Source organism: Chelonoidis abingdonii, chromosome 25, assembly GCF_003597395.2.
Source record: "Chelonoidis abingdonii isolate Lonesome George chromosome 25, CheloAbing_2.0, whole genome shotgun sequence".
NCBI classification, from domain to species: Eukaryota; Metazoa; Chordata; order Testudines; family Testudinidae; genus Chelonoidis; species Chelonoidis abingdonii.
Window position 1 is genome coordinate 10174956 of NC_133793.1, and position 13458 is coordinate 10188413.

Here is a 13458-nt window from a genome sequence, read left to right on the forward strand (position 1 = left end):
GCCTGAGACCAGACATCTGCACTGCAATTTTTTTTAACCCTGTGAGCCCAAGTCATCTGACCTGGGCCAGCTGCAGCTCTGTCGCTGGCTTTTTATTGCAGTGTTGATGTCCCCTTGGCCTCCAAAAACATTCTAGATTTAACGATAAGCCTGTGAATAGGAGATTCTGCCCCCCTTTTCCCCTCCCCCATGTATGTCCCAGGAATGATGAGCACCTAGAAGGTGCTTCTGGTGCCATGAAGAATGGCCCATTATTCTCCACACAATAGCCTGTTGTGGGAGACTGGAGGCACTTCAATGGCCTGGTCCACTCTGTGGCAAGTTTGTATGCTTTTAGGTTAGAATTGGGGTTGTTGGAAATCTGTGTTTTGTGGGTTTTGGTATTTGAATCATTTCTTTTTCTTGTTTTGCCCCCCCTCACAGCACTTTCAGGTCTGCATAGTGTTTTCCTGTGCAGCCCATGTCCTAGAACTGGCCTGCTTTTTTAGAACAAAAATGTCCTGAGTCTGTTTGCAGTGAAGTGAGTGCTTGAGACAGTTGTTAACGGTACAGTTAGAACTTCAGTACGCACAGCGGGTAGAGTCTGGGCAGAGGCAGTACAGGTCTATGTGCGCCTGTGCCAGTTTGCCTGAACCCTAACCTAACATTCCTGCCTTTCACTCCCGAAGTGGTCTCTCCAGTTCTCTTGTCTAGTCTTCTCAGCCTGCAAAGAGCAAAGTTTTATTGGTGGATGTGTGTCCCCTAGGAAGTGGACTGAGACCTACCAGTTCCTTTTACCTTGTTGAATAAACCGCAATTCGGTAAGTATTTCTGGTCACTGTTGTATGCTAGGTTTGTTCTGGGGGAGAGAAGAGAATCTTTAGCTATCTATTTAGTGTGGTTTACAGTCCTTCTATGCTATTCTGGCAGAGCAAATGTACCTCGCTGGGAGCTGAGCATCTGGCCTGCAGTGCTTAAATGAGAGCATTTAAGTGATTGCAGCTACTGTAGAAAGTGAAGTTCACACAACGCTAAGATGAACAGGGAACGTTCCTCTCTGTAACTGGATTTTGTCTGGCTACAGACACAACAATTCAGCCAGTGCATTTGCTGTGAATGAAAAACCAAAAAGATGAGACAGTTCTCTCCACTATAGTTTGCCAATAAACACTTGGATTTAATTGATGCATAACTTGTAAAAAAGTTTAATAGAACTCTAACTTGTATGTAAAGTATTCAGGTAAGGAAATCAAAATTAAAACTTGTACCCCATCCTTAATTCTGCCCCTCAACTCAACCTATCTTCCAAGTGGTTAGACCCATCCCCAAAAGTGGACCGTTTCGGTACATGAATTACAATAGTAAGTTATGGTGTGGTGTTGCGTGATATTCAAGGGTGAACCCCGTATGTAGTATTAATGGGGTACAATGAGGTCTTCAGACCTTAGTGGGGTGTTACATGGGGTGGCATGTGAAGTGTAAAGTGGAAGATATAGCAGTCTCTGCACTAGAGAGGAAGGAATGGGTCTAAAGCCCGTAAGTAGTGGGGAGATCGTAGTTTGCTGGGCAGCCCTTTAGTTTTCTGTGGTATAGTGGACCAGAGGAGGTTGGGTCTGTGAAGCACATTTGAATATGAAATAGGTTAAGTAGTTGTGGGGATGTGAGAACAGGAGACACTGGTATTGAAGATGTTTGTAGTTCCTGAGTGCTTGGAAAGGAAGTTGCAGAAAAATGAAGAAACCATAACATAAAGCAGGTGTTTCAATTGACGACAAGCGGTAAGGATGCTTGTCCAGTTTCAGAAAAGCCAGAGAATAAGAACAATGTGTTCTAATAATTCCCTTATTAGTCCTTTCTCAGACTTTAGAAGCCCCTTTTGGTTTTGCCTGTGGAGTTTACTAGTGTCTTTGTGGAAGCGGTAAGCTCTACCATGTTTCTCCAGTTTGTAATTTTCTTGAACCCCAGTTTGACTTAATGGTGCCAACAAGGATTACTGCACAGACCTTAGAAAGTGAAGTGTCTGTAGTGCTGAACGTAGAGGACATCAAACAGTCTGTAAGTACCATGTAAACTGCTGTGTGGAACCCTTATTCTCCCAAGTCTGGAACTATAAACCTTGTGGCTCTGCAGGCATTGCCTACAGACCTTAAACGCTCTGTGCATAACATTGTATAACTTATATAATTGAACCTCAAAAAAAATTGAGGATCAAGTGGAATTTCTACAACAGGCTTTGTTTTTGAACTGACCATACAAAAGAAGACTTTTGGAAGTGTGTGTATTTGGGGTGGTTTTTGTGTATGGTTTTGTATCTGAGTCCTGTATCTTAAATACTTTATTTCGTTAATGGAAAGCTTGCCCCAAAATATTTGCATAAAAAGCTTTACAACTTTCACTATTGGTTGGGTTTTGTAACACGATATTCAAATCTAAAGCATATCTAGAATAAAATGTGGGAAGCTGTAGGGGCTCCACCACGGATGGACGGGTAATAGTGACTTTGTCAACTTTTGCACCTTCGGGAATCGGGGACAGGCTTGGGTCTGTCCATCTCCCGTTATAAGGTAGAGCAGGGACTGGTGCTCTAACTAAAGCTTGTGATGCAAGAGTCCATAGTAGCTAGAGCATGATGCATCCTGGCTACGCCCCTTCCATTTTTAACCAACTTTTTCTATGCCCTTACCCTGGGGACTGTGGGAGGCAGTATCGGACAGATGTAATTCCCATGTGGTGTGATTTGTTGACTTTGTTTGGTCCCTTTTACTTCGGACCTTTTTATACTGCTCTCTCAGACTGTAGCCCAGACTCTGGAGAATTATTATCCTAATCTTAAGTATTTCTTGTTGATCCATCCTCATGTTTGCTTAACAAATGAGCTAGTGTCTGGTAGTGAGAGATGGTGATTCCCTTTTCATATAAAACAAAACCCTTTATTTGGGCACAAACTAAGCAGCTCCCTCTTATTGGTCATGCTAGGACTTGCAGCTCCCACCCTGAGAAAGATCAGTCCCCCTGCTGCTCCACATTGAATTATGTGATTTCAGGCATGGTTTTGTTGTGATGTGAAAAGGTTTTAGCTGCCGAGTCCCTGTTTGTCAGCAGTGCTTACAAACCCACGCTGGCATGAGCTAGGATTGGGCAACCAATTGCAGCTGGAACAGTTATCATTTCAGAGTCCCTGTGGGCTTCCGCTATCAGGTCACATCCCAAAATAACACTGGGCAGTATTTCAAGTGAAGAAACGAAGGCTTTGGGGCTGCAGCCAGCCTGGAGTGTGAGATTCTGTGTGAAATAGTTGGAATCCCTCCAGTGTTTTTGATCTGCATGGCAGATGAGCAATAAAATGCATAAAAAACACATTGGAAACACGTGAGGAAATTCTCCAGACCCTGACGTTTCCTTCAAGTTGGCAGAGCTACTGCTGTTGATCCTCACCTCCTGTCTCTGTGTGACTGGCTGTGCTCAGAAGAGAGAAGACGGAGAGCCTTGTTAGTGGTACTGTTATGTAGTTCAAAATCTGTCTGTCTGAAAGCCTTGCAGAGAGCGAATAAAGTTTTGTCCCTGATCTAAAGCCCATTGAAGTCAATGGGTCTCTGTTACCTGCAGTGAGCTTTGGATCAGGGTCTTAGTGCTAAAACCTGTCCCAGAAGCAGATTGTGGAGGGGAAGTTTTATTGCACTTTTCTTTGTGGTACACTTCAGTAAATTACATATTAAAGTTTTCTGAGTGTTCGGGCCTGATTAAAAGACACTCTAGTTATTTGAATGATAGCCTGTCTGAGAAACTCATCTGCTCAGATGGAAACTGGATGCATCTTTGCCATAGTTAAGACTTATAGTCCCAGTTTTACCATTTTGTTCCTTCTCCCTGAAGAGGTCAAATTCCTGTGAAATTTTATAAATACCACATGATAGCTTTGAAATCCTAACCCTAAAAAAAGACTGTATCTGATAGTTTCTCTCCATTGAGAGAAGGCTGCATTGTTGGAGTTTATAAACTTCAATGGCTAAATCATTCAGCCTAAGGGAGGTTAGATGCAGCTGGCACAGTATTTTCATTAGAATGCTGTTGTCCTGTTTCATATAATATATGTTAAAACAACACCACGTTTAAGTTTTACATGCCAATTAAATAGTCTGTCAGAAAAGTACAGTGGGCTTACATGTCAGTGTTCTTTAATTTCCTTAAATTATGCACATGATAGAGGTCTATAAAATCATGACTGGTGTGGAGAAAGTGAATAAGGAAGTGTTATTTACTGCTTCTCATAACACAAGAACTAGGGGTCACCAAATGAAATTAATAGGAAGCAGATTTAAAACAAACAAAAGGTTGTATTTCTTCACACAACACACAGTCAACCTGTGGAGTTCTTTGCCAGGAGATGTTGTGAAGGTCAAGACTATAACAGGGTTCAAAAAAGAACTGGGTAAGTTCATGGAAGATAGGTCCATCAATGGCTATTAGCCAGGCTGGGCAGGGATGGTGTCCCAAGCCTCTGTTTGCCAGAAGCTGGGAATGGGTGATAGGGGATGGATCACTTTGATGTTTAGCTGTTAAGTTCATTTCCTCTGGGGCATCTGGCATTGGCCACTGTCTGAAGACAGGATACTGGGCTAGATGGACCTTTGGTCTGACCCAGTCTGGCTGTTGTTATGTAAGGACACGGCTGCTTCAGCTGACTTTTGTATAAGATGAAGGTCCAGGACCTGATTTTTCTGTTAGGCCCTTTTAATGTAGTGTAAAGGGACCTTAAATTGGATGTAACATAGGTAAGCGTATTTAAGTCAGTAAATTCCCAAATTAAGCTAAATGTATGTAGACCAGTTTAAATGTATCCACATAGGAAGTCTATATCATTTAACTAAATCCATTTTTAAAAATGACATGCACCAAGTTAGCCAAGCCTTTGTATATAGACGAGTCCATGGCATAGACTTTAGTTAATTTAAAAGGTTAAATATTTAAAGTTGAGTTTCAAACAGCTTTAATGTTTCCTTCTCTCAGTATCTCGATGCTTCACTCCCTCACACAGTGTACTTATCTATATATTTCCAGTATAAGCCACATGCCCTACTGTTGTAGCCTTTACTCTGCCCACTGATAATGTACAAACATCAGTCTTGTCACATAGCAACCACTGATCTCCTCAAACTCTTTCTGGAAGAAGCTGATATAGCACCCTGCCTTTTACCTGTGAAAGATCAGAGGTGTGTCCCTGCCACACTCCTGCTGTTGTCAAGAGTGTTCACATTTCTGCCTCAGTGTACAGTCCCCAAACACCCATCATTCATTCATTCATGCATTCATTCATTCTCTCTCTCTCATATTTAGAGATGTACTTTTCCAGTGGAAGTCTGAGTAGGTATCTAGTATGACCTGGCCTCTCTTGTACAGATAACACCTGTAGAGTACTGTACTTCATTCTCTAGAACAACGCTGACAAAGTTTACAAGTGAGGGTTTTCGGTTGCGTGTGGCGATCTGGACTCTCAATTCCCCTTTAATTGTTATGGGAATCAAGCATCCAAATTCCCCCCCCCCCCCCAACAACTTGGACAATTTCAGCCTAAAAGTATTTTAAAGTACTTAAGAGAACTGCAAGCCTTCGTCATGTGTATTCACCCCCATTGTACTGATGTGTTAGATCAGAGTTAAGGATTTTCATGTACTTAACTCTAAATTTCCTTGCTTTCAAGCTTGTTACAACTACATTCAAATAAGTCTTTTAGCAGAACTAATTGATACACCTCTGCAGTCTCATTAACAATGTCTTCCATTTTTTGGTCTGGAAATAAGGACAAAAATCAGATATGTGATGTATTGGGGTTTTTCCCTCAGTATCTGTAAATAAGGTGGTATTCTTTTCCTGGCTGTTCCACAGTTTTCCAGTATAATATTGTTTAAATCACTTAAAGGGCTGGGAGAGGAGGTCAAAAAGAGAGCATGCCCCTTTTTTGTATTTGTGGTTGTATTTTAATTTTGATTCTTTATCGAACTTCCACGTAGGTTTCATATTAGGAATTTGGATCTTATCTTCTTGTCTTTCCTGGAAGACTCTGGCAACTATGGAGAAACTAGCAAGAATGTAACATTATGACACTAAAGAATTGAAACCCAAGCCATCCAGTAGAAAAGGGATTTTTAGACACTTAATTTGTTTCTTAAATTTACCTATTTAATCAGAAAGCCTCACAAGCATTTGAGGGAGAAGATTTTTGTTACACAGTCAGCATCGTTGTTTCTCCAGTTTAGGAAACATCCATCAAAGCCAGAAAAGGCAAGATTAGATATTTTTGATTTTTCTAAGATTACAAAAAGGTATCTTTTGATTAAAGAAAACTTTTTCAGGCCACTATATCTTGTGTGTGTATGTGGCTTAATTTTTGTTTTTGTGATCTTTTTTTCCTTTTGCATATCACCTTTATTGCCTGTTCTATAAAACTGAAATTAACTCCGTTTTGTTATGGGGGTTGTTGTGAAGCAATATTTATAAAATGCTTTTCAGTTCTTAGATTAAAGGTGCTGGACAAATCCAGAGTATTAACAGATTAAGACCTAACTGGCTCTTTGGGCATACTAAATTTGGGGTTAATACTGAAACTGCAGTTGCAACGTTCCCACTTAATGACTATGGGGTAGTGATATGTCTGTAACGTCACCCAAAAACACAAATTAGTTAGAATAATGTGAGCAACTTGACCAAACTCATAGATTGAAGAAGAAATGTAATTCCTACCTAATGAGAAATTTTGTCCTGAAGCACCAAAGTCAGATGAGAGAAGATTTTTCTTGGATTTGAGGTTAATACTCTTGAAAGTGAGTGATGAAGAACCACTAATAATGGCTGTGTGCAAGGTACTGTCTTCAGGCCTTCTCTGGAGAGATAAGAGTTGTATTTTGTTTAGACTGGAAGCTTTGTGCCATCAACCATACTGATACTGATCAGGAGAGCGATGGGAAAGTCATTGGATCTTGTAAACTTTGTTTTTAGGATTTTTCTGAACAATCCTATCTTTGATTGAAATAAAAAGATAAGCAGAAATACTACTGAGACTGCCTTGCAAGACATCATCTTAATACAAAGGAAGTGGTGGTAAACGATTGAGAATATTGGGCCTTAGGTCATGCTAACAAAGGATTGGATTGACATTTCCATCTTAAATGTGCCATTAAAATCAATGGAAATTGCAGTGGTGCAAGAGCAGGCAGCATGGGACTCTGTTCATATATCCCTATACGCACCCATTTTAAACACAGAATGATTTCTCTGCCTACCCAGTCTCCAAGTGTGACCTACCCTAACCATCTTCTAGCATAGACAGGAATCTCTTCACTCTTGACTTGTGCCTTCAGGTTTCCCCTTCCCTGAACATTCAGTGAAGTGCTGTGTATTCAGCCTGAGGAAGGGGACGTGCCAACAAGCAGGTGCTTTAGAATGACAAGGCCTCTTGTTTGCGTCTGATAACTTTGCAGTACTTCAGGTCTGAGGCCCTGCCTGCATTGGGGTTATCCGAACTGTGTTGACAATGGTATAGCCTAGCCAGTGAGGATGGGACCAAACTGTCTCAGCCATGTTTAGCAATTGTCCTGACTTTTTTTTCTGAATTCTTATTTTAAAACGTGGTTTGGCCCTATTCATAATGGTCAGCTTAGTGGTTGTATTCAAACTGATTTGCCCAAGCTGGTTTTAATGCTTATTCAGGCAATGCTTTCTGACGAAGTGCTGATCTGGCCTGAGATTTATGGACTGCAAGGCCTGAAGGGACCACTGTGTTCGAATCTGGCCTCCCACAAACATAACACAGGCCACAGAACTTCCCCTGAAATAATTGCTGTTTGAATTGGATCATGTCTATTATGGAAGAACATCCACGGGGTCTGTTTAGTGATAAGCTAGGCCCCAGTGAACATATCTCCCACTTGGGTACCTGATTGACGCCTCCACATCTATCGCTGACCATTTCGGACAGGTATCAGAGTTGCCATTTTTTAGTTTCCCAGTTTGCTTTCCAACTTTTTGTCTCCTTCTGTCTAGGGCTGCTGCCCATTCCTCCTAGCTCCTCTGAGCTTCCCTTTGTCCCCACCATCCATTACTGTAGAATGTATCTGTACAACATCCCAGTGAAGCGTGGATGTAATCGTATCCACACTGCACAAATGAGGGGAACGGAGAAAGTGACCTACCCCAAGATTTCTCAGGATGTCTGTAGTAGAGCAGGGGCTTGAATCCAGACCTTACAAGTGCCATCTAGTGCTTTAACCACAAGTCCAATTACCTTGGTATTCTGTTGTCCCTAATCATGGAAAGCCAGACTGTCCATGCTGCTGTACACCTGCTATTACACAAATACCATAAAACTAGCTGTCCTCAAAGTAAAGATGTCTGTGGAAAGATGCAAACATGTTTTTAGCACAATCGTGGTAAATCAGATTAGAATATTATGGTCACATGGCTCCTCCTCAAAGATGCAAAGTATAATGTGCACTAGTTTAGGCCAGAGGTACATACAGAGCAAAGCTAACTTGATGTCTGTCCTTGTTTCAAAGTAAATGTGAAGTGTAGGCTAAAATGTGGCCTATTCCTAAATCATCAGCATCATCTTCTGCTCTTTCAGTGATGCCAGCTGCAAAGCACAGTTTATTTGTTTTTCCCACTTCTGTGCCTTTCTTCATACTTCCTCTTCTGTATGAAATGTCCTCCTAAAACTGGTTTTTCAAGCCTCTCTCTTCATCCAAGTACATACTAAGACTCTACTTCTGTATTTCCTACAAAAATATTTAAACTATCAGTCAAAAAAAAAAAAAAGCTACTTAAAATTAGTCTCATGCTGGATAAGAAATAAGAATCAGATCGAGGAAAAACCTGCCCCATTTTTGTTCATTAAACTGTATGGTGGTGCACTTTATATTAACAAATTCAGGAAACAACAGTTCCTACATAAAGAATAAAAAAAAATCTGAAACTTTTAATTTTAAACCTAAGGTTTATATTTTAGAAGTAAGGAAAAAAAGATTTCTGGCAGGGTCAGAATCCTTATTATACTCTTCTTTGGGTTTCTGCAAAGAAGGAGTTACTAATGGTGGACAAGTGGGTGGGGAATGAATGTGTGAGAGAGAGAGACGGGGAGCACAGCACCATATATTGTCTCCTCCAGCTCTTCCCAATATGATAGGTCGTGTGTGGTGGTGGTGGTGGTTTTTTTTATCATAGAGCTTAATCTCTTAATGGCAGGGACTGTCTCGCACGTAGGTTTTTGCAGGTACCAAGGTACTTGAATAATAGCCATGTGTAGAAAATGCAAGATTCCCCTACCCACTCGTACATGCAGTATTCAGACAATTTATCCATTGTTCACGGGCTGCAATTTTCCGGCAACTGTTGTGCCAATTTAGGGCATTGAAGCGAGTTCAGACAAGACTACTGTCTCCTGGTTCAAGGTGGAAGTGTGTAGTAGGGGAGAGCCTTCTCTGTTCTTGCCTTCAATAATGCCTGAAACTTAATGCTGTAGAAAGAAATGGCTAATTTCCAGTTTCTGTGAAGAAAGGGAAGTGGGAAATGTTTCATGGTTTTCTTTTAAATCTGTATTTCAGTTTGTGTTTTTTCTCAAGTAAGAAGCTCCCCAGCTCATCTGAGGTCTCAGAGTAGACTGAGGGTTAGGCAGGAGTTCTCAGACTCTTTCAAAGGGTGAGCCACTCTTCTGTCATGGACCACTTCCCTTCACCTAGTCATCACATAGACAGCCTCTTCTCCCGTTTGCAGTCATATACACGCCTGTGGCAACTACGTCACTTGCTTATATAGGAACTTAATTTTATTTTTATTCTCTTTGAATGCAACTTAGCGGCTGAAACACATTGGAGATTTGGCACCCATGTGACCAACTAGCTTTCTGGACCGCCAGTTAGCACTCCACAGACCACAGCTGGGGAACTTCTGGATTTGGGGGCGGGAGGACAGAGTAAAATGCATTTCAGTCAACTAGGTTTGAGTTACAGCCTTCATAACTGACACAATAACATGAGCTGGTTTGATTTTTTTTTTTTCTACTCTTTTTGTTTGTAGTCTGCCTAGGAGCAGAATGCTGTGAATTCTGTAACAGACACTTCTCTTTGCTGGTGGTGTGCAGGAGAACAGTTTCTCTGCCTCTTAATTTTTTTTGTCTGATCCGCTTTTCTGTGCACTACAGGATCTGTCTGGTTCAATAGATGATCTACCCATGGGTACAGAAGGAGCCCTGAGTCCTGGAGTAAGCACGTCAGGGATTTCAAGCAGTCAAGGAGAACAGAGTAACCCAGCTCAGTCTCCTTTCTCTCCGCATACCTCGCCTCACCTCCCAGGAATCAGAGGACCCTCCCCTTCCCCTGTTGGCTCTCCTGCTAGTGTTGCTCAGTCGCGTTCTGGTCCACTCTCACCTGCAGCAGTACCAGGTAAAAGTATTCAGTGTGTCTGTGTATCTGCTGTTGACTGCTCTGTGCAGCTGAAGAGCCTGGACTCAGTGAATTAAAATGGGCAGTTTTAAAGAGGTTTACCAAGAGCAGCCCCACTTTCTGACTCTGGGGGTCTCATGATCATTTAGTTGCCTTAAAAGTAAGGCTACAACTTGGAGGAGGAGATTTTTAAATATATGAAATAAGGTATCTAGCGGAGTAGCTGTAGTCTGCCTGCCTGCAAACTAGTAACATAATGTTAATTGTTTTATATGGAAAAGACTAATATAACTGTGTTTTCTCCTCCTCCCACACTTCCTTTGGTTGGTTTAACCCCTCCCGCCACCTCCCCTTGGATTTTGTTGCTGCCTTATTGTTTAATGCTATGAGTCTAAGCCTCTACCAGCCATTTCTAGGTATTCTGTATTTTCTTGTGTATGTACTTCTTGTGGCTAATACTTTTCTATCCATGGTGCAGGCAATCAGATGCCACCCCGACCACCTAGTGGCCATTCGGACAGTATCATGCATCCTTCCATGAATCAGTCAAGCATAGTACAAGATCGAGGTAGGGGAATGAGCGTGTGTATGTGGTGTTAAGGGTTCTAAGTTTTAACAGTAGACTTCTAAATGTAAAGCAAGGTATATAAATAATAAAGATTGTCTGGACTGTGCAAGCTTTGAAACCAGCCTCTTCCACGTGAGGCAGAGATTGTGGGCTAAGATACCATTTGTAAAGCTGGAGTAGCTCTTTCAACTCAATAAGGGTTCAGAGCACATTGCAATAAGGTTGCCTGTTGCTTACCCTAGAGATTTTACTTTGATTAAGATGTTCCCTGCAGCTTTTAAAACAAATTTCTGTGTATCCTGCATTTCCAAAAACCATAACCTTAAACTTCAAAATGTAGGATGTTTACAACAGTTGTCCCTTTGTGCTCCATAAAAGGGAACAGGTTCACTGGAAGATGGATACATGAGTAGGAACGTCTCTCTTTATGGCTGCAGGCATATGTAGTACGATGGTCCCCACTAAAAAAGCAACATTGGCTAGCTCGCTACAAGTGCCATGACATGCTGTCATTTTTCCTGAGTTAGAGTAGACAGTAGGTGTGGAATCTTTTGGCACATACAATTGACTTTTTTTAATGGCAATTGCTTTAAAAAAAAATCTGTCTGGGCTGTGTCATTTGAATGTTTGTGTGTGTGTTCCTGAAGCCCAGAGATGTTTGTGTGTGCAGTAGTACCAACGATTTGAATGAATAACTATCTCATTTGAATGTCTCATTGATCAGGTTACATGCAGAGAAATCCTCAGATGCCCCAGTACAGCTCACCTCAGCCTGGCTCCGCCTTATCTCCACGTCAGTCTTCTGGAGGACAGATTCATGCTGGGATGGGAGCTTATCAGCAGAATTCACTGGGAAGCTATGGACCCCAGGGGGGTCAGTATGGTCCTCAAGGTAAGGGCATGAACCAATTGGATAGAATGGGAAACTGATAGAGCTCTACTAAGTAAACATGTGGGCAGGAAAAATGGCCCATATCCCCTGTAGTCTTTTTTGCCTTTGACAAATTGCATTTGTTTGGAGTGGTTTAAAATGTGTGGATCATGCAGCAGCATCTGAAACCCTTTCCTGCCGTGAAAGGGAGCATGCTTTGTGTGTGTCGCCTGGGAACACGGGTAAGACAGATGGCTTTAAGGATTAAAGTACTTCTGCTAGTGAATTCCCCTCCTGGTTTGTAAAAACATTAGATGATTGTGCCTCCAAACTGCTGTTAATTCTGTTAACTTCAGAGGGGGGAAACTTGACAGGAGTTGTACGTCTTATGGCACTTTTATCTGTGACCTCGCCGTCTTGTCCTGGGCCGTTTGGCCCATTGTGTTCTGTGATGTGCTCAGGGGAGGTTCGTGGTGATGTTGCTGGATTGTGTTTTTAGACCTATTTTATGTGTATTATAACCAGGTAAATTAACTGAGTTGAGGTGCTAAAATTCACCCATGTCCCTTGTGCTCTTTTATTAGTGACTTTAAAACAGCTGCAGATTTGAAGACTTCTAATGAGTCACAAATTAAGTAGTTGAATGTGCTTTTTCTCCCTGCTCTTCTCTCTGCAGGAGGTTATCCCAGACAGCCAAACTATAATGCTATGCCTAATGCCAACTACCCCAGCCCAGGAATGGGGGGAAGTATAAACCCAATGGGAGCAGGGAGCCAGATGCATGGTCAGACTGGTGTGCAACCCTATACTGGGCTTCCCCCAGGAAGGATGAGCCATGCAGCCATAGGGAACAGGCCCTATGGACCCAACATGGCAAATATGCCTCCCCAGGTGGGGACAGGGATGTGCCCACCACCAAGTGGCATGAACCGGAAAGCACAAGAAGCAGCTGCTGCTGCCATGCATGCTGCTGCCAACTCCATCCAGAACAGGTAAGAAATGAGGCTACCCTATGGCTCTGTTCTTGCTTTCAGCCCTTTCACATAGTATGTCCTATAACTTCAGATTGGGATGTGTTTTGAAACAAATCAAATTTGGGAAACCCTGAACACAAGTTTCCTTACAATGCCTGCAGAAGAGCATTTCTTCAGTCATCCTGGAGAAGTTAGGAGCGGAGAAGTGTATTTGAATCACTATACAATTAGCAATGTTATGTGGCTTCTTTATGTGTATAAAGAAAGTCTGTTGTTCTTTGAGATCCATGCAGTTTTGGTTTCTGGAGCTGTTGCACAGGTGAGAACAAGATGCAGTGTGCCTGGAAGAGCAAGTAAACCTAGCAGGCCATTATTCCAACTGTTTGTGTCTGTTTTTTGAGTTGAGGCGTTTAGACCCAAGTTGTGTCCAGTGCAGTTCACCTTTTCCTTTGGGGTCTTGGTGAGCAGCAGACCTGAGGCAGGAGATCTGGAATTCATTATTGGAGTCTGCAGGAAAGAGTAGGACGGCTGTAAAATCAGGTGGAGGTTGCATACAGAGGTCAACCAGGGTAGTCATGAGAGCAATGAATTCACACACAAGTTGAGTTGCCTCTGCAGAGTAGAAGTTTGCTGGTT

At 42.1% G+C, this 13458-nt stretch overlaps 1 protein-coding gene across 1 annotated transcript in view; it reads left to right on the top strand.

Annotated features, from left to right (window-relative positions):
• The window catches only part of ARID1A (AT-rich interaction domain 1A), a 75682-nt gene that overhangs the window by 40034 nt on the left and 22190 nt on the right, over positions 1–13458 (top strand). Inside the window, exons 5-8 of the mRNA XM_032802982.2 lie at positions 10169–10409; positions 10888–10977; positions 11702–11869; positions 12525–12840. Of these exons, the coding sequence (XP_032658873.2) occupies positions 10169–10409; positions 10888–10977; positions 11702–11869; positions 12525–12840 (815 nt within the window). The remainder of the gene's footprint in view (positions 1–10168; positions 10410–10887; positions 10978–11701; positions 11870–12524; positions 12841–13458) is intronic.